We start from the raw sequence: 26,773 nt of genomic DNA, 5'->3' as shown, positions 1-26,773 counted from the left end.
TGTATAATCTTCTAGACAAGGAAAAGAGAAGCAAGAAAATTGACTTCAATAGCATGTCACCCGACAGACTATTAGTTAAGTCAAACAATACAAGAAATGGTTCAAGCACTGCAGGCTTGGTATGGAAATCATTAAGGGAGAAACAAGTTGTCCTGAACGGGGAGTTCTTGGCCATAAGCTTATCAGTGGTAGTCTTAAAATATAGATCTTGATTTTTTAACTGTAATGAATTTGACATAAGAGCAGGAGCTAAAAACATTTGTTGGTGACATAAAAATGTGTATAGAAGTATACAAAGATCAAGATGTCACTAAAAAATGCAATCAGATATAGTTTAAAGACTAGCAAAAATGAAACTGCATGAAATACATTTCAGCATTTAAGGCCTGATACCAATTTCTGCTATAACACAAGGGATTTAGTATTTGGAAAAAGCAAGATGTGGATGTGTCAATGAAACAATGACTAGCACTACAAATGTAACATGCCTCAAAAAGAGATCTATGCAGCCTTCCACAGACTTTCCCACGAAAGTATGGAAGAACGGATACCATTCTAAACTTTGTCTGGAAAGCTCACAACAATCATGATCTACTTCCTTTAAAAAAAGGGGGAAAGACTTCAAAGTGCTGCAGAGGACTACTGGGATAACCAGCAATGAGACTACTGCACCTTGACTTGCTTAGCATTGTAGAACAGAATGCTGAAGAAAAGGTACAACTGCTGCTTATAAATTCATCAAGAGAAACAAGAGCTACTTAAACTGAAGGATACTTTCAGCACAACAAAAAAGGCCAGAGCAACCATAAACAAACCCAGGCTACAAATCAGAACAAAGTTTCAGTCCTGAACACAACCATATTCTAAGACATTCTCCTCAATGAGCAGCCAAGGAGAAAACAGCTCACATAATTTTGAAACAGAACTGGAATATTTCAGGAGGGGAACTGGCATAGCACATTTACTTACAATACATAGCAAATTGACTCTGCGACCTAAGAGGTCCTTTCCAAAGCCGTATTCTCATTTATTTCTCTCTTCCCTCATTGACTTTTTTCTCAAGCATGAAAATTTTCAAAGACCGGATACAGGCCTTTAACCTTCCTGAAAAAGACTCTAAGACTAAGCCACAATGCAAAGCGCTTCTGTTTGGGAAGAACCTCGTTTCTGGCAAATAAAAGCTGAATACGAATTAGGTTGTGGCAGAAACAATACAGCTGGGGAGAGTGGGAAAGGCATTTATTCGGCATGACTTTCACTGCTTTCAATGTTAAGTAGCACAGCGAATCATAGGTAGCACCTGCTGAAAATAAAACACACCTTAAGTGTGTCCAGTACACCTCGGGTCTTAAAAGTCTGATAGAGCCTTTTCCGGAGCTCATCTTGGGACAGCGTCTCCCTTTCAACCGAAGCCATCCTGCCCTACAATACTAGGAAGGGAAAAAAAAAAAAAAAAAAAAAAAAAAAACAAGACATTATTGACTCCCAGCGCGACCCCGGGCCAGCGCGACGGCGAGTGCCCAAGCTGCCCCAGCCTCCCCCTCGGGCAGGCCCAGGCTTTGCGGGGGGCAGGCCCCCCTGCCCACAGGGCGGGAGGGCGGCAGGCCCCGGCCTCAGCCCCAGCCCGCACCTCGACCCTCCGGCTCCTGCCCGAGCAGCGGCGGGCGGCCCCCGCGGCAGGCGGCGGCTCCCGGCCGCTCCCGTCGGACGCTGAGGCGTCACGGGCGCGCCGGATGTTGGGGCGGGCAGAGGGGAGCGCTTCCGGGCGGCCGTTGGGAGCCGTTGGAGAGCTCGCGTCGCAGGGTAGGCGGCGGGCCCGGGGCGGGCCTCTGCGGGCAGGGACCCCCCCTCTCCCTTCCTCCCTTCCCCGCCTGTTCCGCGGGCAGCCCCGTCCCCTGGAGGCGGCAGCCCCGGCGGTGCCCAGCGGAGCCGCCGGGAGCCCGGGCGGGCCCCAGAGGCGCGGCGGGGGGGTTCAGTCACCCCCGGGTAACTCTGGTAGTCCCTGGGGATGGAGCCGGGCCGTGGGACTCCGTGGGACTGGTCCACGCCCGCTGTGTGCGAGGGAGGACGGTGCCCGCCCTCTGTCGCCCTTCCCCTTTCCACTGCCTGTTTGTAGGGCGCCCGGGGAGGGGCCGATGAGATGCCTCGGGGTCGGGTGCACCGCGTTACTTCATGGGATCCTTGCCGTCCGGGAGCCCAATGGGAGGGCTGTCAGGGGTTAAATCATCAGTCAGCTGTAGAGTAAGAGTTTTTAGGTAGTAGTAACTAGATTAACTTCCAGGACACGTTCCCCTTCCTAAGGATATTTTCCCCCTATTTAAGTATAAATGTGTATACCTAAGAAGGTGTTTATCTCTCTTTAGCCTATGGTAAATATCAATAGGAAGTACGCTGGCTGATTTTAAGAGCATTTTCAGGTGGATTAAGAGTTTGTCTATAGACTCATCAATAAAGCATGTCTGTCTTTTTTGAAAGGAACACTATATTGAAGAATGTCTGGAAGTTTCTACTTTGTGATAGTTGGTCATCATGATAATCCCATATTTGAAATGGAATTCCTGCCTCCTGGAAAAGTGGAGTCCAAGGTGTGTTTTTTCCCCTGTGATACTCCTATGATGTAATTATGGTGCATTTTCTTTGGTAATTTTACAGTGTATTAGAAGCATGACCAGCATGTTGTTAAAAATGTTACTACTATCCACTGTTTTGGGTGTTTTTTTACAGAAAGTTTGTCATAGGGAGTAGAACTCTGGAGTTCTTGAGTCTCTTACAAATTCTTTGCCAGATCATACTAGTTCTTCATAAAACATGGTTTCCTTAAATGTTTGACGCTGTATGGTGAAGAACATATTGCTCTTAGTGTGTAGAGCTTTTATAATAACTGTTGATACTAATGCTATTTACTGTTATTCTCTATTTTAAGGCATCTGTATACAGTAATAAGGTAAAGTAAGGAACATAAATTTGGAAGTTCTAGTCAGTCCTTTATTTTTTATGCTATAAAGAAATCTTATTTTTAATCATGTTCCATAGTCATGCTTGCCTTTAAGTGAGAAAGGTTTAAAACTTGTATTGATAAATACGGGTTTGAGAATGTGAGCAGTGTAAGACTGCTCAATAAGTAGTGTTTCCAGTGGGAAAAGAATAAATCTATCCATTGTGATGTTACATCAAAGAAAAAAATAGACTTCAGAATAAAAGTGTGTGGATCTGTGTGTCCAAAAATGGAAGTATATGCTGTCACTGATTTGAACAGCATGATGTCATCTGTATTTTGAACTAGTATCCCACAAAAAATCATAAATAAGACTAGTCAGATGAAACTTGGTGAGTGTGAGGATGTGTCGGATAGTGGAAAAATTAACTTTCTACATTCTGCTAATGGAATTAACTTGGCTCGGGTAAGCTTCTTGTCTGACTGAGATTGAAACGCTAAATTTCCTCCTAAGAGAGAATCTAAACTTGATGTGCACTGAAGAAGAACTAGTAGACATTGATATGTTTTGGCAACTATCACTTCTGTTTCTGAGACGTGCCATTTAAGAGTGAATTCAGTGCGGATGCACAGCTGCCTGAAGTAAGTGGTTTGCATAACGTATGTGGTAAATCAGCACAAGCTTTTGCCCCTTAAACTTCACTACTTAATCTCTTCCTCACTATGGTTTAATGGAACTTGCAAAGCTGTTAATGCCCTGAGTCAAACTTGATTTGAGGGCAAAACGCTGAGAGGTGCGAGAGTGGCATTAATAGCATCCCTGTATTTTGAGAAACAGTGCAAGACTACTTATGTGTCCAGTCTAATAGAAGTTTGCAGTACAGTTTAGTCCCAAGTTTCTTCTTGGCAGATGTCCTGCGGTGTTCTAGTTAGTATACAAAGTAAATGGCTCTTTCCCACACAGCTCTGGTAGTGTTAGGGCCAAACAGAGTGATCACTCTGTGAAGGCCATTGATCTTTATTATAGGAAGAGGTGCAATTTACATCTGTAAGCATATATTTAATACCAGTTGCAGGTTGTTTTTCTGCACTAGGCTCTTAGGAAAAAGAAACCCCCCAAAACAATAAAACAATCCTATGTTTCTAGGCAAATTACCTGGAAAAAACAGAATCTTTAGGGGATAATATTATCAGTATATCTGTCCTCTGTATCTCTCTGCTTTCCCCATCTGTCCCCCAACTTTTACACATTGTAACCAATTTCTGCCAGATTTGACAGAGACGTTATGATCCAAAAATGCTACATTGCTGTAAATTTCACAAAAACAGGTGACTGGAAAGCAGAGAAAAAGACTTTTATCCGGGCCTCTGTTGTGGAATAAGTTTGCAGTGGGGATTACCCATAGATAAACAAAAGAATTCACACTTGAATTCATTTCTGAGCTATGAGTATACGCTTTATTGGTTTTGCTCCTCTCAAGACTGTTTTTATGATGACCTTTTTATTACGACTCTTTTCTCCGTTGAAACCAAGTATCGTGACAATGTATACTAGTTTCATATAATTACAGGATGGCACACATGGCAGAGAAGGTGGCTATATATAACTTTACATAACTTGAGCACCGGTTGTTCAGCAGCTTGAGCAAATTATTGTTTGTATTTCACTCCTTTCACTGAATTACTAACCCTCTGTCTTCTGGAAATACATTAGGATGACCATCGCCATCTCAACCAGTTCATTGCCCATGCTGCTCTTGACCTAGTAGATGAGAACATGTGGCTTTCTAACAACATGTATCTGAAGACTGTGGACAAGTTTAACGAATGGTTTGTTTCCGCTTTTGTGACAGCTGGACATATCCTTCCCTCTTCTCTTTGCTTACATTTATATGGGAAAAGCCTTTTGCCAGAAAGGGTTGTCAGATGAAATGAATTTGGAACAGATTTCTCTGGCTATTCACCACTATTATTGTTAGAGAGAATCACCAGCTTCAGAATGAGCTAAGTTGGGAGGCACAGCAGTTGTTGAAAAATTGGACCAATTGGAAAGATGGATTGTTCTTTTCAAGGAGCTGGAATAGCCTAATGAAACGTGGAGCTCACATGGAGTAAAGAGGATTGAAAGGGGAATAATATGAGAGGGTCTGAGCAAGCTTATTTGATTCTCTGTTCCCGTCCCTTTGATAGTGCTAGAGAGGAGAAGCGGGGATAAACGCGCTTGGTGTCAGTCACACCCATCTTGAAAATGTGGTGTCAAGTCTTGATCTTATGTACAGATAGTCCTAGAAGTGTTTGTTGTGAAACATTTGTTATACATAGGAAGTAATATTCAATGTCGTTTTAACTTCAGGGGTATATGGCAGAGGTGCTGAGAGCATCATCCATATTCAGAATTGTCTGGCTTTAAAAAGAACAATCTTGAATAGAGAGGTGATTATTTTTGTTTTCAAATAGGGGAATTTTAAAATACAAAGGTAACGTTTTCTAAATTTCAGTGCTCGAGTTACTTCTTTTAGTGCTTCCTCCTATAGTCACTGCTATTTCATCTACAGCTAAACTTTTTAAGTATATGCAGACTTAGGTGTAAATGCTCATCTCGGGATATGTTGAATGTCTCTCTTCTTTGTAAAAGTTAAATTGTCCTTAATTGCTTTACATATGAGATTTATAATGCTTCATGATGTAAGGCAAGAAGACGGGATTAAGAACTTCTTTAATGATGTATATGACTTGTATATAAAGGTAAGAACCCACTTCTCATGGTCTCACTGCAGTGCTTCTAAGTGTGTCCTGCGGAACAGGCTCAGGCATGCCTCTATGGCCATGTTTTTGGGGGGGGCTGTGTAAGTGGAGAAGCACCTGTGCAGTCCACGTTAGCCAGAGTTGATGACGTGTGACATAACGGCTGTATGTTCCATTAAACAGAATGGATTTTTCTAAATTGTTATAAACTGTGCTCTTTCAGAATTTATTCTTCATTTTAGTCCAGTGACTTTGGGGCAGTATTGTGTCATTAATGGTGACAACGAGAGCAAAGGGCTGGTCCGCAGAAGCCTGGTGGAAGTGCTTCGCTCTCAGAACCCGTGGGCTGTGTCCGGCAGCCCGGCAGTACTTCCACTGGATGGGGCAGCCGCAAGCACTGACTGGGAGGTGGCCGTCTCGGCCTCCTGCGGGGATCAGATGAGGCTGATTTCCAGACAGAAATTTCCACCAGTGTCGTGATGGATTTGTTCTGAGGAGCTGGTACTAAGGGATGGCTGGGCACATATGTGGGGAGAGTGCAAGGGCCTGGAAAGCAAGTGACTGTTGCAGAGCTCCGTGCTCTTAAGTGGCACTAAATAGGCTGAAAGCTAATAGTAGTTGTCCTCTGAAGTAACGCTTTCCAGTGCTGGACATGGTGCTTATTGATGAGTTTTTCTTCTTTCCTCAGTTTGCAATGAACCCATTTTATGAACTCAATTCTCCGATTCGATCCAGTGCCTTCGAAAGGAAAGTACAGTTCCTTGGGAAGAAACACCTTTTAAGCTGAATAACTAACTTTCCCGAGTGAGTGCTTTTGCCATAGTTTCCTGATTATTTGAACTGTAGTTCTTCTGGTTAGTTCTCAGTGTGTTTGATATGCATCTTTCTGAAGATGGACAAATTGGATGCTGAAGAAGGTTTTGCGTTTTTATTTTTTTTTTTTTCTGATACGGGTAAGAACAGCCAAGCTTCTCTGGTTAAAATGTGTATCATCTTAAGAAGTTTCCTTTTATGTGTTATGAAAACTAAGTTTGAAAATGTCGGGCTGAATAGGTATAAACTGAGACATGTGGGTGTCGATGCATATGCAAAATGTAAGCCTCTTCTACAGGGTGAGAGGAAATCAGATCTGAACGCAAAAGACATCTCCAGTCATGTGATTTAATATGGGCAAAAGGGAACTCTTGACTGTTTGGCCTAAGTGGTTAATTTTGTTATAAACCTTTCTACTTACAGTCCTTTGCTAGAGAACTTACTCTGCAGACTAACCAGACTGACGTTAGTCTTTGTGGTATTAAATCAGGTCTATATTAATATTGTAATATGTAATGTATGTATTATAAAGTGCTAAATAAAAAGAAAAGAGGAGACATCAGCAAAGCTTTGTCTTCGGTATTTCAGGAAGTTTTGAGAAAAAACCTTAAAATTTTACAGCTTAAAATTGCACATTTACCAGATGTTTAGTGCAATACATGTTTAGCTGCAGTGTTGCATCAATTAAATGAATTAATAAAGTAGACCAGAACAGCTATGTCTGCCCTGTCTTTAATTCTAATCAACACATGGAAAAAAACCTAAATTTACCTGTTTAAACCCACTTCTTTCCATTATCTCTGCAAGTGCTGAAATGTTGTTTTTGAAAATATATTTAGACTAGGGTCTTTGAACCATGAAAGTCTATTTGTAGAGGTTTCAGAAAGGCTTTATTTGGCCTGTAATGTCTGAAAAGTAATATTTCCAAAGGAAGTGGCATGCTGTTCTAGGAAGTACCTTTTGCATAGTCTGTGTAATTAAAGGGACCACATGTATATGTGCTTTAAACGTATAGTCAGTCATTATTTCTTTGTAATTTATACTTACTGCTAAACTGTCACTGTAAAATATTCCATGATAAAAAGAACACGATATAAAGGCTGCAATATTTACCTTAAATAAAATGTGGAATGATGCAGTATGGATGCCTGTTGAGTGTACTTGAAATGATTTAGAAGAAAACTGGTTGATCACGGTAAGGCTACCTTTATTGGCAGGGTGGCACATGAAGTGGGAATACTTGTCTTTGCAGTATTATTTCATAACAACTGCATTGTACAGCTTTTTTATAATGTGTAATCTTATGTAAATCAACTGAGGTTTGGGTTTGGGGTTTTTTTGCTTTATACATAAAAGCAACAGAAACACACTGTGGTAAAGCATTCTGATTCATATGATAAGAAGCCATTAAGTTGGAGCTGTCATGCTGTTTTCTGCCTCCTCCCCAGTAGCAAGATGGTTGGGAAAATACAGTTAAGATTCACTGAGGAAATACTTAAAATAATCATATACATGGCAGTGAGAAAAATTTTGGCTAAGATAAAAGATTAGCGCTAAAAGTTTCCACCACTTAGAAACTGTGGGGTTTTTGATAATTGTATTTTCTGCCAGCACACAGTAGAAGTTATGTGAAATGAAAGCGTTTTCTCTCTTGCCTGACCTCTGAAGGCAGTTAACTAAATGGTGCCTGTTCTTATGCCCCCGTACATCTTTTCCCCTTCTGGATATAGGAATTGCAAATGGAAAACGCAGTCTCATAGGTCCATCGAGGCATTATGAAAACAGACTGTTCCTGGCCACAGGAAAGGGAGGATTATGTGCTAACTCATTTCATTAATCATTATAGATTTGCAGTGAGGAACATTGTCTCATGACAGAATTCCGAAGGACCTTGGCTAGGTAGCCGTGATCTCCCCCTGTATCAAGGAACGCTTGTTTACGCTTTGTTTTGTGACTTTTTACAATAAGCTGAAAGACTGCTCTCTGGAAGTGACAGCTGAAAGTCATCCTGGGATCAACTATAGTCACAAATCTGCTCTGGGTCTGAAAGATGCCGTTCCAGGATGCATCGGACAACGAACGTTTCCAGCGCCATGAGGGCCAATGGACAAGACAGAAGAGAGAGCTCCTTTGCAAGTATTATGTTCCTACCCAGTCGCAGAGGCATAGGAATAAGAATTCAAGTGAAATCTGTTGCAGTATGAGAAAGCAGGAGTTGTAACATGTGCTCTTAGCTATGTCCTAGCTATAGTTTCTTCTGCCCCTTCCCCTTTCCCTCTCATCCATCCCACCAGTTTGCCATGACAGTATTTTTGCTCCTCATTTTAAAGGACATCTGGACCTTTGGATACGTATTGCATAGCATGGTCTGTCACTCTACAGAACTCAATATTGCTAACAGGACCCCCTCATACTTGCGGTACATTAATACTTGAAATGAATCAGTGAATTGAAACGTAAGCCACAAGTGCCTACCTTACCTCCACACTGAATGATAGATACTAAGCTTTCAAAAATACATACTTGTTGTTAAGCATTATGAGGATTTTTTTTTTTGATACCCATCATCTACATCTGCTTTTCATAGGACTTTTGCTTCTTTCAAGTACTTGATAGTCTCCCTCTCAGACCAAATCCTGACCTCAACATAATTGCTATATTGTCTTATTTACTATAGCATGTAACCCCCCCTTTAGTGACTGTTGTGATTAGCGTACAGTTGTGGTACAGCAGCTCCCAGGGCACAAGTAATACACTTCTATTGTATTAAGTTTTATTTAACTTTATTTAACCTACTTCTCAGACGGAGGCTTGGTAACTGTGATGTTACATGGAAAGGGGACAGGATGGGAAAACACAGATGGACTCCTAGGCACAAGAAAGGCCACCATGGTTCTCATCCTTAATTGTTTCCTTTTGGCAATCTTACTTGAATCAATCTATAGTCTCTAGTCACAGTAACTTAATCTCCTGTTCCGTTTCAACCTTACCTTTGCTACAATGAACATTAAAGGTAGCTTTAAGTGGTAAGGTAGTAGTGTTTTACAACAATTTTATGTCACTAGCTTAATAGCCCCCAACACGAGCAATCTTAGTTTTTAAAGCTTTTTGCTCTCGTAGCTTAAGAGGAATTTAGCTAAGATTTTCTTCACAGATCTTTTCATTCATTGACTAGAAATCAAACATGACAAAAGTAGCAGCTCAACTTACATTTAGGTGACTGAAGCTTAAAACACAGCTCTGTTGCAGGACTGTAAGAATGAATTAGGCTTAGAAAGTAGAGAAGGTAAAAGGATGTCACGTCTAAGCAGGAGCAGCAGATCTGTGGAGTAAAGTTGTCCTGGACAGGTTCAAGCAAGAATACAATACATTCAGAAAAGTGTATTAAGAGCGACAAGAAGGGTTTGTTTTGCAAGCTTTACTTCCAAGTAATTACACCTGATACAGACTGAACAGATAGGTTAAGAGAAAACCCTTGCTGTTACTGTACTCTCAGGAAAGGCTTTTCTATTGGAACGAAAGAGTTGCTGTACAGAAAGCAGAGTCTGTGTAGTTTAGCGAATAACATGGCCTGTCCTACAGGCCTCAGACTTCAAGTCCGCAATGTGTGTACGTGCATGCCTGTTAGCAGTCAGGTTACACATTGAAGCAATAGTGCACTATCAAGTTTGCTATTACAAGGGCAGTGGGTACTCTGAGAGCCAACATTCAACAACTTCTCGTACAAGTATTCACCATTTAACTGCAACGGAGAGCCTCAAACACACCTGCTGTGGTTTCATCTGCGTTACTGCAGAAAGACTGTCCATTAAATACAGAATTTGCTTCTGTTCATCACCATGTAATGAGTACAGTAATATAAAAGACATTGTCTTAAATGTACAAGTCCATATCCTAAAATAGCAAATTAAATAAGGATCAAATTCAGCTCAAAACACTAGCTGTAGGTATTTACTTGTATTAGGGCTGAAAGCCGTTACAATCTACTGTAAGTCAAGAGCTTCCTGAGTTCTCTCCGTATTGCCAATCCTTAGTTTCACAGTGCAAAGATTACTGGTAAACACATTCATAGCTCAGGTTAACAGGAATAAGAGGTTTGGAACTTTAAGGCTGTACACTAACAGTTCTCTTACAAGTTTGTCATAATGTGGATCCCTTCAAGTACTATTAAAGCTGACTGAGTAAAACATATCTTTTTCATAACTAAAAATGGTTATACTTCAGTTACTCAGATTTTTTTACCTCATCGATCGAAAACATGCTAGAATGGGACTTAAGGCAAAGACATGTATTAACTTAAAATCATCAGTATCTTGCATTAAACGGCTGGAAAAATTAGTACGGCATTAGAATAGTAAATGAAAGGAAAACAGACATTAAACGTGTAGGAAATTTACTTCCTACTTAAAAACCTACACAAATTATAGCAACATTAGGCCATTAGAGATGACCTGAAGGTAATTTATATTAACTTATAATAAACACATTAGAGATGAAGTACCAGTCACAGCAAAAGGAATGTAGTGAGACTGAAGTTTAATATCTAGTATTGTTAAGAAACTGACTTCTAGTGAAACAAAAATGGAATGCTGATTTCATAAAAATATACACATATAAAAGTATCTTTGTGTCTGAATTCCAGAACAGTTTCTCCAAAGTAGTGCTTCTAGAACTTTCAAGTTTTAATTATATTCAAAGTATTTATCATTTCAATAAAGTTGGCAAATTACATTCGTATATTAATGTTTTTACTTGACACCTTCCTAAACAGAAAGTGTCAATAATTCAATAATGGGTTGCTCCTGAATGGAAATTTTTCTTTTGCTCCCCCAAGAAAGCAGCAGAATATTGCAATTTTAATATTAGAGTGAAACCCATATTATTTTATCTACTACACCTTCCCCATCCTTTTACAGAGCAAGCTAGTCAAAAGTAATTTGGCAAAAAAAAAAAAAAAAAATTAAGTTAACAACAAGATGAACTGGGTTTCGGTTTCCGATGAAGGTTTACTGTATCTGTTTGAATAAAGTGATCTGACCTATCTTCAGAGGCTAGAACTCTTCTAACGGCTTCTTCAAAGGCTGCTGCAACATTAGTGGCATCTTTTGCACTGGTTTCAAAATAGGGATGGTTGCCATTATTCCTGCACCAGTCTTGGGCTTCTTCTGTAGACACTTGCCTTTCATCGATATCAACTTTGTTACCCAGTATGACAAACGGAAAACTTTCAGGCTCCTTGACATCTGCATAATAAATGAATTCTTTCTTCCAGTTGCTTAAGTTTTGGAAGCTTTGAGAGTCATCCACGCTGAAGGTTAGCAGGCAACAGTCAGAACCTCTATAGAAAGGAGTCCGCAAGCTCCTAAAACGTTCCTGACCTGCTGTGTCCCATATCTGCATTGTAACAAAATGTCCATCGACTTCCAACTCTTTATTTAAGAATTCCACGCCTATTGTATGAAACAGCTGTGCATCGAACTTGTTGGTGACGTATCTGTTCATAAGGGAACTCTTCCCAACTCCACCATCTCCTAGCAGTATTACTTTAAGGAGTGAAGATTTCGCTGCCATTGTTATGGGAATAGATCCTCCTGGTTTCCTAGACCTGTAAAGATTAAGAAAATCATTACAAAGGAAGGCGTTGCGAGCAGAAAATTTGACACACATAAATATCTAGAAAGTGATAAAGTCCACCAACGTCAAGTTTCATGTACAAAAGCAGGAGGACGACGCTCAACGGGTGAAGTGTAGATACTCATAGTAAGAATACCCACTCAAGAATACCACGTGTTTAAGAGGTGCCTCCGCCACAGGCTGCAGTCTGCACGGCAGTCTAAGCAGTACGCTGCATGAATTACTGGTCTGCCACTTCAAACACTTAAAACCCCCAAACCCTCCAATGTTTGTGCAACAGGGCGATCGCATCACATTCAATGAGGGCAACGATTCAGTTACGTTCACTGAAAAAGATCCATGGAAGAAAGTGGAGTGAGAGAATTTTATAAGAGCACGTGCCTTGAACTAGTCACTTCAGTGCCATATTTCATTAGCAACGTTATTTTTTAACGTGCAGAAGTGAAGAGGAAGCTTTAGGAATAAAGCAAGACACTACCCAATATACTGGAATAACTGCTGCACTTCACCCAAAATTGCAACCAGACAAGGAATTTTAAATCAACTCACAGGGAACAGAGTTATCTACAGAACAAATGCAAATGCTGTAATTTTATTTTAAAAGTCAGGTGACTAGGTATTGGTACACAAACATTCAGCATTTTACAGTTCACTCCTTGCAGAACAGCCGTGATGAACGGAGTACTATTACAACCACTATAAAAGCAAATTCACTGTTGCTACTCCAAATGATCGTCAAGATACCAAATGCTGAGGCCAAGCCCACACTGACAGTTCAGTTAGTAGGTGTCAACTTCGCACAGCAAAACTGTCAAAAACCCTGGAAGTGCTAGTGAAGAGCCTGGCTGCCAGCACAGGGATGGTGAATTAGCGGCACCAATGAAGCTTTTTTACTGTCAGATTTTAGTGTTAAAGGATTTTTTTTTTTTTTTAAGAAAGTAGTTCGCTCATTAGTGTTTTGTGCCAGCCCAAGGTTTGCCCTCATTACAGCAGTCTCATCTAATACTGTAAAAAAGTGTTTTAATTGCTTGGGGGTAAAGTTTAATTTTAAAGAGCCAACACTTAAGCTTCTGTATGAGGAAAATTGCTGTTCCTATACCTACCCGTTACTAAAAGAGCTCCAAGTAATTCAGCTGAAACGGGCTTCTCTGAAAATAGCATCTATTTAAAATGGAAATGGGTCATAAGTTGCCTAGTCCGTCTCCTTCTCTGAAGGAAGGAATGCGGTCTTGCTTGTTGTAGTTAGCATTACTGGCATATACATCACCCGCAAAGTATGGTTATGGAATTAATACCTGATACTAGCTGGTGTGGGAGTCATATGACTCTGTGCTGCCTTAAATCAAGGCCTACATTAGAAGCAAGAAATTTCAGGAATTTTTTTATCTTTAACTTTCCATCTTTCAACATTTATTTGTTAGACAATCTACAACTGAAGCCTCAACACAAAGAAATTTCAAAATAGAAGGAACAGTGGCTGCTTCCATTAAAAGTCTGTTCAGAGCAGGTAATTTTATTCATTGATACAGTGTAATTAAAAACAATATTTATAAATCCTTAATATTTCTACAGGTTTGTATCACAACAATGTTAAAACTGCTTAAGAGCTACAAGTGGATTGTTCATTTACCTTTCACAGAGCTATGGGATAATTGCTATGGCTCAGGATATGAACACATACCTTTTTATGTGCGTGAAAAGCCTTTATTAGAGTCACCAGCCTACTTGCACATGATTTCCACGTTCATGCTGAAATATTTAAAATGGTCCAGTGTCTTCACTTATTTGTTAACCAATAGTAGGAATTAGGGAGATAAGTTATTTGAGCTACACCATTAGGTAAAACCCTTAAGATGCCTGGAGAACTAACATTATTTCTCCTATTACATACTTTGAACTTATCTGTATAATGTGCTTTTTGGAAGGAACAGTCAACATCTGATATCATATTTCTGAAGATTTATTACCTTAATAGTGCAGTTTAAATCATCATTCACCATCTGAAAACAAAACAAAAACTTGCATCTGATGTGCAATGTGCATCTCTCTTAACCAACATCAGGAACTGCAAGGCACCACAGAATTACAGACAACTATTTGTTCCAGTTATTTGTTACATTAAACTAATTGTGCAGCACAGTACGAGTAGTCTCAACCTAGTACACAGAGGAGTCTGTAAAGAGAAGATTCTTCCCTTGTGTTCCTCTATCATTTCAATATTCGAAGAAACTCAGAGGAAATAAAAAGCAGCCCCATTCTGGCCTATTTTGATAACCATCTCTGAATTGCCTCCACTAACTTACAAGGACCTGAGCTCTTAGACCACTGACTTCAATATTCCTGTTAAAAGCAGGGAATGGTTTCTACTAAGTGCCATTTCTAACATGATCATATACCATAACACAAATATTAATTTAATTGTCACTTCCCAGAATCTCCCTTTTAAACAGTGAGCTGAATTACAAGTCTGAACCATTTCCATTAGCCATCCAAACATTCGCTGGCAAGACTAAAACCAACATGCTAAGCAAGTTAAAAAACAAAACAGAACAAAAAAACCAGCACGCATTACAAAATCTTTGATTCCCAGCCCCTCAAAGCTTAGAGAAACACCACTTCCTTGTCCAATCTATCCATCTAGATTTTCTTAATTTCACGACTGCCAGCTTCATAGCTGCTTTTTTATTTTGAGTGCAATTACCTCTTTTAACACTTAGGTACTGAGGCAGCACTCAAAGAAAAGCAAGATGCTTGGTCTAGAAACCCATAGCAGCAACATGCAAACTTAGTCTAGGAATTTGTCTTTTTTTACTATAAAAATCATTTAATAGATTAAAGAGGACCTGCTTATACCAGAGTACTGAAGGCTGAAGACAGGTGCTGAACTCAAGTTATGTCTATGGAAAAATACTGTTAGCCAACACGGTAATTGCATTATATCTATGATGTCAGCAAGCACACTTAACCTATTAAGCAAACCGAGTCAATTGGACCAATTTATAGTTTCACTTTTATCATACTGATACCAGGCACAGCAGCACACCATAAAAAAACTAAACCAACCAAACCACCATAGCAACCATAGCAACTGAAACCTCACCTCTACCCCCCCTTTTTTAATAAAAGACACAGAATTTCCAGACTGTTGTTTCTCCACTTGTACCTACTTTCTAACTTGGAAACAGGCAAGAAAATTTATTTCAATCACCATTTTCAGCCAGTGGTCACTGATGAACCACCTGCTATACAAAATCAAGACTAAACCCAAAGGTTTCCTGGAAGATATGTGGTACACTGTCCTTTAAAGTTGTTAAAGAGCACCCATCTACTTGGAGAAGGGGAGAAAAAAAAAAAAAATCCAAGGTTAGGCAGACTGAAGTTTGTTCTGACTAATCACGTTTTATTTACCACCTAATATGCCTTCAGCCAAAACTTCTTAAAAAAAAAAACAGGCCATCTTTGTCAAAGATTTAAGAAAAAAACACTCTCTCAAAGTTACTGACAAGCAGAATTAGCAGTTCCATAACCAGCATAACAGTAACACTGCCCATGCTTCATAACCTCCTGTCCTCAAATTTACCCATATACAACACATCCATGTCAGCTTTGAAGCTTATTCACAATTTTCTTTGCCATCTTATTTTGTTAAACCACAGGTATCAGACATTAATAGTTTAAAAAGGACACAAACTTAGCGTATTTTTGTCTGACAAGAACACTGGCCTTTCAGTAACAACATAAACTTACTCCCTCATGAATAATTTTTTTTCTTTTTCTTAACACTAACAAACCATTTGACAATGTTCCTTGTCAGGCTAGCATAGAAAAAAGTTGTTTCCTGTGGTCTGCTAGTTGCAGTGGCTCATCAAAAAGTGACATAAATTGCTTCTCTGTAAAATGTCTGAAAAAAGGTCCCAAGAACTATCAGAGTTGCAGCAGCAAGGGCAGAATCCAGAACTATGTTAAATAGTTTTTAACACTTACTGTTTGTCGAGTTTTTACACCTCTCAGCCCTCAATCACTACAGAGTAGTCAAGTAATACTTGTCACCTACAGCAGAACTGCAAGTTTCCAGAAATCTGAAAAGGACAGAAGGAAATTTTCTCCCTTTTCTCTGCTTAGCCAATCCTTGTTCTTATCTTTAGAAGGCACTGGTTTACACCTTGGCCAATGAAGTGGCACAAGAACAGTTTTTTTTTAGTGCATAAGAAGCCACAAGGCTGTTTGACCTTGAAACATTTTGCTCTCAATCCAAAGGGAAACATACAGATACGAAGTCAAGATGCTACACACTTTGTACTTTTGAATGTATTACAAGCTTGGACATTAATCAGCCTCCAAACCATCCTTCCCCTCCACGGGGTACCAAAGAAAGAGCTGCAGATCAGCAACACCCCTTTACTGATGGCCACTTCTGAGCTGCCTAGTTCTCTGGAAGCCCTTCAATCACATGCCTTGACCTACTGCGATCCCTCAGATCCTAATCATCTTTCAAGTCTTCCTTTATCTACGATTTCACCATTGCTCTGTGAAGCTAACTTGTGTTTTCTGTTGGATAGATCTTTAATAATTTGGTGACAGGTTATCTGAAAATTGCCTCTAGTTGTAAGCAGCCTAGACACACTTTATCTAACACCAGAATATCACTAGAGTTTATTCATAATGATTTGTAACATGAACACAACCCAAACTGAACTGACATACAGCTGTTGCCACTCACTTGTATACCAAAAGGTTGTATTTTGGGGTTTCTTTCTAAGGTTATTTTTCACTCCTACATAGTTCAGGACTCTAGTTAAAACAGTTGCCTGGCATGACTCAGGACTATGAAAGAAGCAGCAGCCAAGGGAAGGAATTAAGTCCACATAACCCCTGGATCATGAAATCATCCCAGTACCTACTGCCAGAACCACTTCATTTCTTCTAACTTACATCTAGCCACAAACTCAATCGGCAAAACTTGCCAGGAGAAATACCTACATTTATACCTCTGCTAGTTTAACCTTGCAGAGACCTAGCCTTCACTTTCCATCTCATTCCCCTCGTTCAAGTAGAATGAACAAATTATTATTTATGCTGATTTAATAAAAGTTGACATTTCTCAGCAGCTCACAGTTGAGCATCTCCCAGCTTAAATATTCTATTACTTTCAGCCAACTTCAAAACACCTTTAGGTGCTGCTGCTCTTGGTCCAACATTTCTAACAATTCATGAGTTAACTGACATGCTCCTTGCAACCTACTTCTCTGTTACTGCTTCCACTCTTTCAATAACTTACCAAGTGATTATTTCTGCTCATATGTGCTCATCCTTCTCCCTTGCATTAGTCTCCCTTTTCCTGCAGGGACTCTTAGCAATAGCAGCCTCTATTGGTCAGGCTAAATTGCGCATTCGTATTCTTCCCAATATAACTATGTGACCAAAGCCCATCCCTAAGGGATTAAGTGGGTTACACTGTACCAGGACAACATACTGTCTGCTCTGTAGAGAATGAAAACAGAAACAAAACACAAAGGAGAATGAACATTATAAAAAAAAAGCCTTAAGGAATCGTTACAAGCCTTTTTGCTGGGAAGTTTTTATTCATTGTGAAACATTTATGTAAAATTCCAGTCCTAAAGAGCTGAAAGATCAGTTTCTCATGATTTATTACTTAATTGACACAAAATAAAATACAGCTTGAAATCTAAATACCGCATTTGACCCTCTGCAATTTGTTTCACATATTTTCAATTTAAGGAAACTGATGCTTTGTTTGAGCACTCAAAAGCAAAACGAGGATTGCTAGAGCTTTTTTTTTTTTCCCCTCACTACACACTCCCTATTTTTAACTTAACAGAAAAGGCTTTACTAAAATTAAGGCAACAGAGCTCCATACAACCTAAAGGAGACAGAAAAATAACAGTTCATTATAAATTCCACGTTGGTATTGAAACACAGATGTAATTGTACCATCCTTTGATTAGGTTTCTCTAGAAATAAAAGTGGCAGGAAAAAAAGAGTTTTGGATTTATTTTGGGTATGTCCGAGAAACAGCTCTCCCTCCAGTCTGACATTACAGCTTGATACCTTAAAAGCTACTAAAAAGTCACAAAAGATCCCCCAAAAAACCCAGCCACACGGAATCACCCTTGCTCTAAAAAAAGCAAGCACTGACAATTTCAGTGTTGTACAACACTTTAAAAGCAAAGACAAATAAAAACCACATGCTTATTTAGTAGAGCTGTAAATTATTGTGGACAACAAGGAAAGAAGGAAAACAACATGTAGAATGGCAGACTGCATGACAGCTATCTGCAGACAAGTGTTTTAATTCCAAAACAAAATTTAGCCAAGGAGTTCCCTACTTGCCCACCCCACCCAAGTTAATAAAATTAAGTGCTCTCCATGTATCTAGTTATATGTAACCTTGCTAGAAAGGCAACTAGTATAGGTTTTTAAAACTAGTTTTCTTGCACTAATCTGTTTTTCATTCAATTATTTTGCACAAGTTACATTTAACATGGAATACTTACACTGAAACTGCTCATTAACCACGCAGACGTAAGAGACTCAACAATCTTAACCTAATCCTTCTGGTTCTCCAGCCATCACCGCATCTACGTTTGTACAGCCATCTGCCATAATTAGAAAAGCAACTGGCCGTTGCAGAGGGGAGTTAAATCAAGCCACCGGTTCAAAAAAGAAGAACTAAAAACGTAAAGCACACTGCTCAGGGCCCCGCTGGGGACACTGAAGCCCTTCTTCAGCAGACAGCAACAAGAGAAGGCGATAAAAGGAGCACTTTCTTGTTTTCTGTTGGGTTTGAAAGGCGCTGAGGGGACAGGTACGGAACCGAGTTTCACCCAAGCAGGTCAGAGATCCTTCCCAGTCCCGAGGAAGCACTGTGGAGCCGGAGACGGATCATGCGCCGGCTGGGAATCGCCTGGCAGGAGCCGCTTCCCGGAGGAGCCGCCGCCTGCCCGGAGTCACGGGATCCCCGATCACGCCACTCTTCCCCGCCGCCCGCACCGGCCTTGAGGAGCGCCCGGGGCCCGCTCACACCGCGGCCCCGCGCCCCGCAGGGGCGGGGGGGAGGGACACACGGGACGGCCGGGGCTCCCCTCCTGCTCCCCGGCGGCCAGCGGTTACCGAGCAAGCGCCCGGCAGCCGGCAGAGCTCGGAGAGCGGCGGGGGGGGGGGGGGGGGGGCGGAGAGGGGAACGGGGCGATAAGCGGCGAGTCAGGAAAATACCGAACCCCAGCCAGCTCCAGACGGCTCCCCGCACCCCCGTCCCAAGGCCGCCGGGCTGGGAGCGCGGCCCCGGGGCGAGCGGCCCCCTCAGCCCCCAACCGCCGTCCAGGAGAGTCCTCGGCGCGGGCCGCCCTCCCCGGGGCACCAGCCCCGCAGCCGGCGGCCACCGCTCGCCCCGCGCCTGCCAGGGCAAAGGGAAGGAGACGCGGCGCGGAGAGGGCGACCCCAGGCCGGCCGATACCTGCCCAGGGGAGGGGGCTGCCGCCGGTCCCGAGCCCGGGCTGCGCCGCCGCCCGAAGCCGCCACCGCCGCCGGGCGCTGGGGAAGGAAGAAACAACATGGCGGAGCGGGCAGGGGGCGGGGCCGGCGGGGACCACGTGAGCCGAGCCCGGGCGCCCGGCTCCGCCCCCCGGGAGCACCCGCCCTCGAGGCCCCCGGGGAGGCGGGTGGCGGCCGGGGACCGGGACGCCCCGGTTTTGGGGGGGGGGTGGGGTGCGTGTTCAGCCACGGCCCCGCGGAACGGTTTTGGGGTTGGCAAGCACGGCAGGGGGAACGGCTTTGCCCACAGCAAGCGCACAGCACTGAGGCGTCCGCAGAGGGCCGCACCGGGTGAGCGCTGTCCCGCGGCATCTGAAGGAGGAGCGCTGCTCCGCGGCCAGAGGACGAGACTTCCATGCGCTCTAGGGTGCTCGGAATTACCCAGCTCTAAACCGCCCTTACAGAGCACCTGCAGGTCAGAGTTATTCATTAAAGGCAGCAGTCTCGCCGTGCCCCACGCCAAGGGCCCCGTGTAAGCAAACTCTGGATTGTAAGGCAGCTGCGCTTTACAGGTAGAGACATTTAAACATACATGTGCCGATGCAGGAACCAACCGAAATCCAAAGCACACAGTTCAGAAAGAGCAGTCAGACGCTTTTATTCTGTAGTAATTCAGAATAACGTCAACTTGACTGTTTAAACAAGATCACAGGAAAAAAGTCTAAAGAAGCTGGCGATAGGAGTCTTTTCTGTGCTCTTACAACTCACCACGAGGACGGGGCACAACGTAACTAAAACTAAAAGGGCAGAAACTACTTAAGCATATTTAAGAGGTTCCCACATCATCAAGAGGAATAGGCAATGACAGGCGTAGAGAAAGAGCATTTGAAATACACCCGTTTCCTCGAGCGGTCATCACATGCTTCCGATCATGAGGGAGATGCAATCGGACTGGAATTGCCACTTGCAGAGTCATCTTGTTTTGGATCAGATTTACAACGCGCCCAAAGGAATGGAAAACAAGATCTCAGTATCATCGAAAGGAAATGTCTCCTACTGACAGGAGCAGGGTTATTAAAAGGCAGTCCCTGCTAGAGGCAAAGCTGACAATACTAGACCCATTCTTGATTAACAAAGCTGGACTTTGAATTTTTTTAAGTACTTTTTTCCTGAGACCTGCTTTCATCCAGTGCTAAAGTAAAATACAAGTAAGTGCTGGAGGGGTAGAAAAATGGCCTTTTTAAATGATGGTAATTCTAAGACATACGTTCTGATCAGTTACGGCATTATTTTGCGATTTAAAAAAAAAAAAATCTGCATTTAGAAGTAGAGGAAATAATTACTCTGTTTTGTACTTGATACCTTGTGGGATGAAGCAACCTTCTTCTTTTCTTGAGACAACACTGGTTCTCAGACACTTGGATACATTTAAGGAAATTCAGAATCATAGCATGGTTTGGGTTGGAAGGGACCTTTAAAGGCCATCTAGTCCATCCCCCCTGCAACTGGCAGGGACATATACAACTAGATCAGGTTGCTCAGAGCCCCATCCAGCCTGGCCTTGAATGTTTCCAAGGATGGGGCATCTACCACCTCTCTGGGCAACCCGTCCCAGTGTTTCACCACCCTCATTGTAAAAAATTTCTTCCTTATACCTAGTCTGAATCTACCCTCTTTTAGTTTAAAACCATTACCCCTTGTCCTATCGCTATTGGCCCTACTAAAAATTTTGTCCCCATCTTTCTTCTAAGCCCCCTTTAAGTACTGAAAGGCCGCAATAAGGTCACCCCGCAGCCTTCTCTCTTCCAGGCTGAACAACCCCAGCTCTTTGAGCCTTTCCTCATAGCAGAGGTGCTCCATCCCTCTGATCATTTTTGTGGCCCTCCTCTGGACCCGCTCCAACAGGTCCATGTCCTTCCTGTGCTGGGGACCCCAGAGCTGAATGAAATACTCCAGGTGGCATCTCACGAGAGCGGAATAGAGGGGCAGAATCCCCTCCCTCACCCTGCTGGCCACGCTTCTTTTGATGTAGCCCAGGATACGGTTGGCTTTCTGGGCTGAGAGAGCACATTGCCAGCTCATGTCCAGCTTTTCATCTATCAGTACCCCCAAGTCCTTCTTGGCAGGGCTGCTCTCAATGCCTTCATCCCCCAGCCTGTACTGATGCCGAGGGTTGCCCAGACGTTGTACTTGGCCTTGTTGAACCTCATGAGGTTCACATCGGCCCACTTCTCGAGCTTGTCCAGGTCCCTCAAAATTTTTAAAATTCTAGTTAGAAACAAAATTCTTAAAATTTTGAGTTAAGATGTATTTTTATTTCTTTTACATGGGAAAATAAAACAAAATAGAAAAGGACCATGCTGTAACCATGGCCTATTATGCTTATGATTTTATAGGCATAATGGAGTATCAACAGCGTTACTCTTAAGATTACAACACATGCATGCGTGCTTGAGGAACAGGAACTGAAGGCCTTTATAGTGCCCTGTTACCATTATTTATGTGTGCAACAATACCAACAGTAGACCGATCAAAAACTGTAGAACAAATAATGCCACTGATAGGGCTGGTCACATGAAGCATACCTGCTAGTTCTTAGGAACAGACAGAAGAAAATGCCCAGCTAAGATGTGGTTCGAGACACGTAGACCAAAATCGCTCCCATGTTAAATTGTACAGACAGCGTAGGGTCCCAACAGCGGGTGCTGTGGGCTCTGCCCCTGCCCGAGGCCGATGCCTGGCAGCCCCGGTGGCGGTGAGCAGGGCTGGGGCAGAGCCGGTGCGGGCAGCCGCCTCAGGGTTCCCGCGCCAGCAGGAGCCACATTTTGGCTTAGGCCCTGTCCGAGCCCAGTGGCCCTGGTCCTGCATCCCACCTCGTGCCCCAACGCCCCCTCGACACCCAGCCCCACCTCGGCATGGCCTCCTCCCTGCAGACTTGTCTGGTGCTCACTGGAGTTTTGGCTGGTTATTGTCACTGGATCTGCCTTGCTCTTCTTGTTTGGGTGCTGTGGGATGGTGACCGCTTTTACTGAAGTCACTGTCCCTGCACACCTTGTCACCCACCCTCCTCCGCTCCTGGCTCGCCTCCTCTTGCGCAGCAGCCCACCCTTGCTGCTCCCTCATGTGCATGTTCATCTGAAAGCTGACCTTGCACCTTAAGGATTTTATTCACAGAGTTGAATTCATGACGAGATAATTGTTATGTCACGCGCTAGCAAACGGCGCAAATAACATCCCAATGGCAAATAAAGGGCAATTTTTTCTGTGTGTGGATGAGGAAGTTCTGTATCAGCAAAGCTCTCATATAATAGAGATTGTGAATAATGCTTTTCACCATCTGTAGTTGGCAAGGAGACTTTGTCCCATCCTGGCAAGTGATGACAAGGTCTCAATAAAACATGACTTTGTCACCTCCTGGCTGAATTACAGCAGTACAAAATAAGGGGATATGAAGTCATCTGCCTTTATGGCTCTGCTAATACCAGAATGCAGCAAGCCAGCCCCCAAGCAATCCAAGAAATTATCAAAGTGCTCTTGTTTCTGTCCTTATCTTCCAAGCACTGAATGAGCTGGGCCATTACACCCTGAAGATTCCCTGAAGCACTGTAATTCAACATATTTGCTCCTTAACCACAGCCTGTTACCAGGTAACTCCTCTTTTTGGCAGAAAAAGGGCTGTTCTTTTTTTGCTTAAAGAGTTGCAGTTCTTGGCTTTAGTAACATATACATAGCACAGCAGACTGAAAAGAATACATTTTAAATAAACAATAAACATCACAAATTTCCTTTTGGCTTGGAAAGGAAGAAAGAGTTATAAACAACAAATGGCAGCCCACTACTTCCCTGAAAAGTGCTACAGTAAGAGGGTTATGAGGGAGATAGAGAAGGCTCTCAACAAAACGAAATGAAATGGATCTGGCAGTGGATCTCCAGGAACCAGGAGTTTTGTCACTGGTGTTAAGGGGGCAACATCGACTCCAATTAATGGAGCACTTCTCAGCATAGTATCTTTGCTTTTGCTTTTACATTGAAAGTTGTGAGAAATTAATTGTTAATTTAGCTGTCATCTTCTTAAGACACGTATTACAAGTTCTGCAGCTACAGGCTGCTTGAGCTTTGAGTGCAATCCACATTTAAGACCTTATTGCTACTATTAAATCATAGGATTCAAGAAGCAGCTGAATTTACAGCATCTCTGGAAAACCCAGTGAAAACAAATACAGACTTTAGCCTTGTTCAGCATACATTTGTCCTCTGTCTGTGTGGATCACCTCTAATATCATGCTCCTTTGTGGAGTAGCATCATGGATATGCTAAACATCGTACCAAAATTAATTGTCTCTGCTTAAAAAAGTTAAGAGATCTTTTTCCCATCTGGAACAAACTGAAAAAAGACGACTTCAACAACATGAAAGAATCTCATTTTTCAAAGCTTTCCTTTTATTCTTGTTTCTGGACTCTGATACTCCCTGTAGTCCAGTAATCTAGACCCTCCTGCTGGCGCACACGCTGTGTAGTTGCAGGTCGACTTTTTAGAGCCATTTTGAGCCAAGGCATACAATCTTATCCAGTCAAACATTTTAAGGCTGCACAGTTACACAATCTGGGCAGGGACAACATAACCTATTGACAAACTGCGGCCTGGAGCAGTACTTTGCTTAGTGAAACTATGACCACACCTTTTTAAGTAAGAGCAATGATTTACTTGAATGACCGTCTCTCACACTTGGCACTTCATGTCTGTACAGTATTCTGATATATAGTGGCACATGACACTACACGACATCTGCTTTCTACTAAACCTTTCAGGTAACGAGGGCTGGATACAAGCACAGATGGAAAGATGGACAACGTGGTAAAGAACTGTGTTAGGTAAAAATAACCAATGGCATAAGATGATCAAGAAGGTAACACAATAATTCATGATTTTGCATACAGTTTCACTAACTGTTAAATGCGAAGTTGTGGGCAGCGTGTTTATCAGCATGAACCAGGCATAAAGTGAAACTGAACCTAGATGAGCTTTTTCACCAGCCCTGGAACAAAAAAGCCTCATTTCTTACAGATTTGTGTCCTCAGCACACTTACAATGTGCCCAGTTCACTCTCCCTGCTCCCAATGCTTGCTGCTCCTTTCTGCCAGTATTCCCAGATCTCCTCCTTGTCCCGGACTATTATCTGGACACGCAAGCAGGAGCGTATTTACTGCCTGGCTTTTAGGTAATGCTAACAACCTAGCAACTGCGTGTGTGTGGAACCAGCAGCTAGCAGCTCAGACTAGGTAACTCCTGAATAAAGGTAAGGGCTCCGTCTCTTTCAATAGGAACAGGAATTCTTTTCATGATTACTGGATCTCACAAAATTTACAAATATATTCTCCTCTTTTAATGTCCAGCTTTAACTGGACGTGTTACCAAGCCAGCTCTCACATTCAATTGTTATTGGGAAGGCAGGCAATGGAGGAATGCCTGCTCACAATGTATTACCATGGAAAACTACTTTAAAATGCTGAGTTTACAACTGTGAGGGTACCAAGGACTTGCCCTAAGAGTTCTCCCTGCTTTCGGTTTGAAGCGGACAGAAGAAAGTTAAGGAGTACTTGTAAAAGGGGCATGGTTATAATCCATTTTTTGACTCTTTGTAGTTACTGGCAGTCATTTCTATACCATAAGCTCTAACTGCAGTTGTTAGTAACCGGATTTTATTATTTCCACATCTTAGAAGAAAGGGCAAGATGTGAAAGGCTAAAATCAGATGACCCTCTTGCTGCTGCAGGTGCAGCTCACTCAGATCCACAGCAAGGCAGCCTTGCCTCAATGATTTGAAAAAGTTTTAAGGTATCCGCTGTTTACGTTTTCTTAGCTGCTCGGTAAATACGGATCTGTAGAAAATCCTAGTCATGTTGGGGCATATAGCTTAGCACTACACATTTAGTGATGGGTAGTTCAAAAGGAAATGGTATTACACATTATGTCACAAATGTGGTCAGTATTATGCCTACAAATTTTACCCTTGGAATATATTCTGTCAAAAACACCGTCCATGCCTTGTAACATTTCCCTTCACCAAGACAAAACTTGGATGAGCTGTCCATTACTGAAATGGCTTCAAAACCATCTGCAGACAGAAATTATTTACAAGTGTCCATTGTTCACAGCTAAAATAAGGTCTCCTGCTACACGGTGTTCTGACACAGCACGGTACTGGCCTACAGATCTCTTCAGCGGGACCATGACCTCCAAAACGACAGCACACAACTCTGTGCTTACTGTGAAGCAGTAACACAGAAGTGTTTGCTTTCCTATGGTTTTATTGAAAGCTAAAAATAATACTTTGCACAGAAGTACTTCCACTTAAACAAGCAGGACTACTTGTAAGCATCAATTCCAGCGCATGGGAAAGGGCTGGAAAGGAAGGTCAGATACTGAGTGGTTACACAGTTGAACACTGGGGGTCTGGCCTAATGCTTTAAAATTTGTTTTACATCAGTGCAATTCCACTAAAACACATATTTTCACATGATAAAAAGCTAGGTAATGCCACAGTAAATCACACCACTTAATGTCAACTGTTAACACTTCACAGAATGGAAAAGATTTTTCTTGGGGTTTTTTTTCAGTAGAATAATAGCAAGTGTCTCTTTGTAACACCAGGTTACACACCGTTTTCACCATATACAGATAAAAGCCTATCTTACGTTTTTAGTCCTGGCTGGCTTTTAGTTCACCAACAGCTATTTTCTCATCTCATGCCCCTAACTCCTTTCTCTGGCAGGCCATGCTCCAGGCAGTGCCTTAGCCCAGAGAAGCTGACCAGCCTCCGCTGTGTTACAGAACTGTCCTTAATTCCTCCAGCAAATACTCACCAGGTTTCTTCTGCTCAGCTGATGCATTTTAGCCTTGAATTGCAAAATGCCTGTTGTGTGTTTGTAAAAGATATCTCCATTAATGCCAAGTATGCGGGTTTATTGTGTTTATACAATAGGGTGAAACAAAACACTTTCCTCTGTGCCTAAAGCATGACTTTAACAATTTATTGACCCATTTCACCATCTCGTCCGTACTCCAACAAGGAAACTCATTATGAAGGTTATGCTTCCCAACGGTACTATTGCTTTGCTGCAAGAACCTAGCTTCTCAGGCAGGGCAGACTTATT

The 26,773-nt window shown here is 42.2% G+C and overlaps 3 protein-coding genes across 11 annotated transcripts in view; 1 reads left to right on the top strand and 2 right to left on the bottom strand.

The window, feature by feature from the left end:
* OFD1 (OFD1 centriole and centriolar satellite protein) overlaps positions 1-1,707 on the bottom strand; it is a 35,278-nt gene extending 33,571 nt beyond the window's left edge. For all 5 annotated transcript variants that reach the window (XM_082335776.1, XM_082335780.1, XM_082335777.1 and 2 more), the window contains exons 1-2: positions 1,631-1,707; positions 1,321-1,430 (exon numbers count right to left, since the gene is read on the bottom strand). In XM_082335776.1, coding sequence (XP_082191902.1) covers positions 1,321-1,416 — 96 coding nt within the window. In that variant the 5' untranslated portion in view covers positions 1,417-1,430; positions 1,631-1,707. The remainder of the gene's footprint in view (positions 1-1,320; positions 1,431-1,630) is intronic.
* A 40-nt stretch (positions 1,708-1,747) lies between these two features.
* On the top strand, positions 1,748-10,898 carry TRAPPC2 (trafficking protein particle complex subunit 2). Of its 2 annotated transcripts, XM_082304607.1 has the most exons (5): positions 1,748-1,803; positions 2,476-2,585; positions 4,650-4,798; positions 5,599-5,680; positions 6,369-10,898. In XM_082304607.1, exons 2-5 carry the CDS (start codon positions 2,493-2,495, stop codon positions 6,465-6,467), a joined length of 423 nt encoding a protein of 140 aa, XP_082160733.1. In that variant the 5' UTR covers positions 1,748-1,803; positions 2,476-2,492; the 3' UTR covers positions 6,468-10,898. The 2 variants fall into 2 exon arrangements, with proteins under 2 accessions (XP_082160733.1, XP_082160732.1); XM_082304606.1 differs by having other exon boundaries at positions 5,599-10,898.
* Positions 10,899-11,012: 114 nt separating this feature from the next.
* The window catches only part of RAB9A (RAB9A, member RAS oncogene family), a gene marked incomplete at its 5' end in the record, with an annotated part of 32,577 nt that continues 16,816 nt past the window's right edge, over positions 11,013-26,773 (bottom strand). Inside the window, 2 exons of one of the 4 annotated variants that reach the window (XM_082304602.1) lie at positions 11,013-12,098; positions 19,606-19,700. In XM_082304602.1, coding sequence (XP_082160728.1) covers positions 11,459-12,098; positions 19,606-19,700 — 735 coding nt within the window. In that variant the 3' untranslated portion in view covers positions 11,013-11,458. Of the gene's footprint in view, positions 12,099-18,642; positions 19,573-19,601; positions 19,701-26,773 lie in introns of those variants that run through there. The other 3 variants (XM_082304603.1, XM_082304604.1, XM_082304605.1) reach the window with 3 other exon arrangements.

Source organism: Platalea leucorodia (assembly GCF_965183815.1).
Source record: "Platalea leucorodia genome assembly, chromosome: 2".
Lineage (NCBI taxonomy): Eukaryota > Metazoa > Chordata > Aves > Pelecaniformes > Threskiornithidae > Platalea > Platalea leucorodia.
This window is presented reverse-complemented; position numbering and strand designations above follow the sequence as displayed.

Bases quoted from the DNA above. Each gene is read 5' to 3' on its own strand.
- TRAPPC2 (XM_082304606.1), top strand. From the start codon at position 2,493: ATGTCTGGAAGTTTCTACTTTGTGATAGTTGGTCATCATGATAATCCC. The intron at 2,586-4,649 runs GTGTGTTTTTTC...GAAATACATTAG, and splicing joins CTGGAAAAGTGGAGTCCAAG to GATGACCATCGCCATCTCAA. The intron at 4,799-5,598 runs CCTTCCCTCTTC...TGCTTTACATAT, and splicing joins TTTGTGACAGCTGGACATAT to GAGATTTATAATGCTTCATG.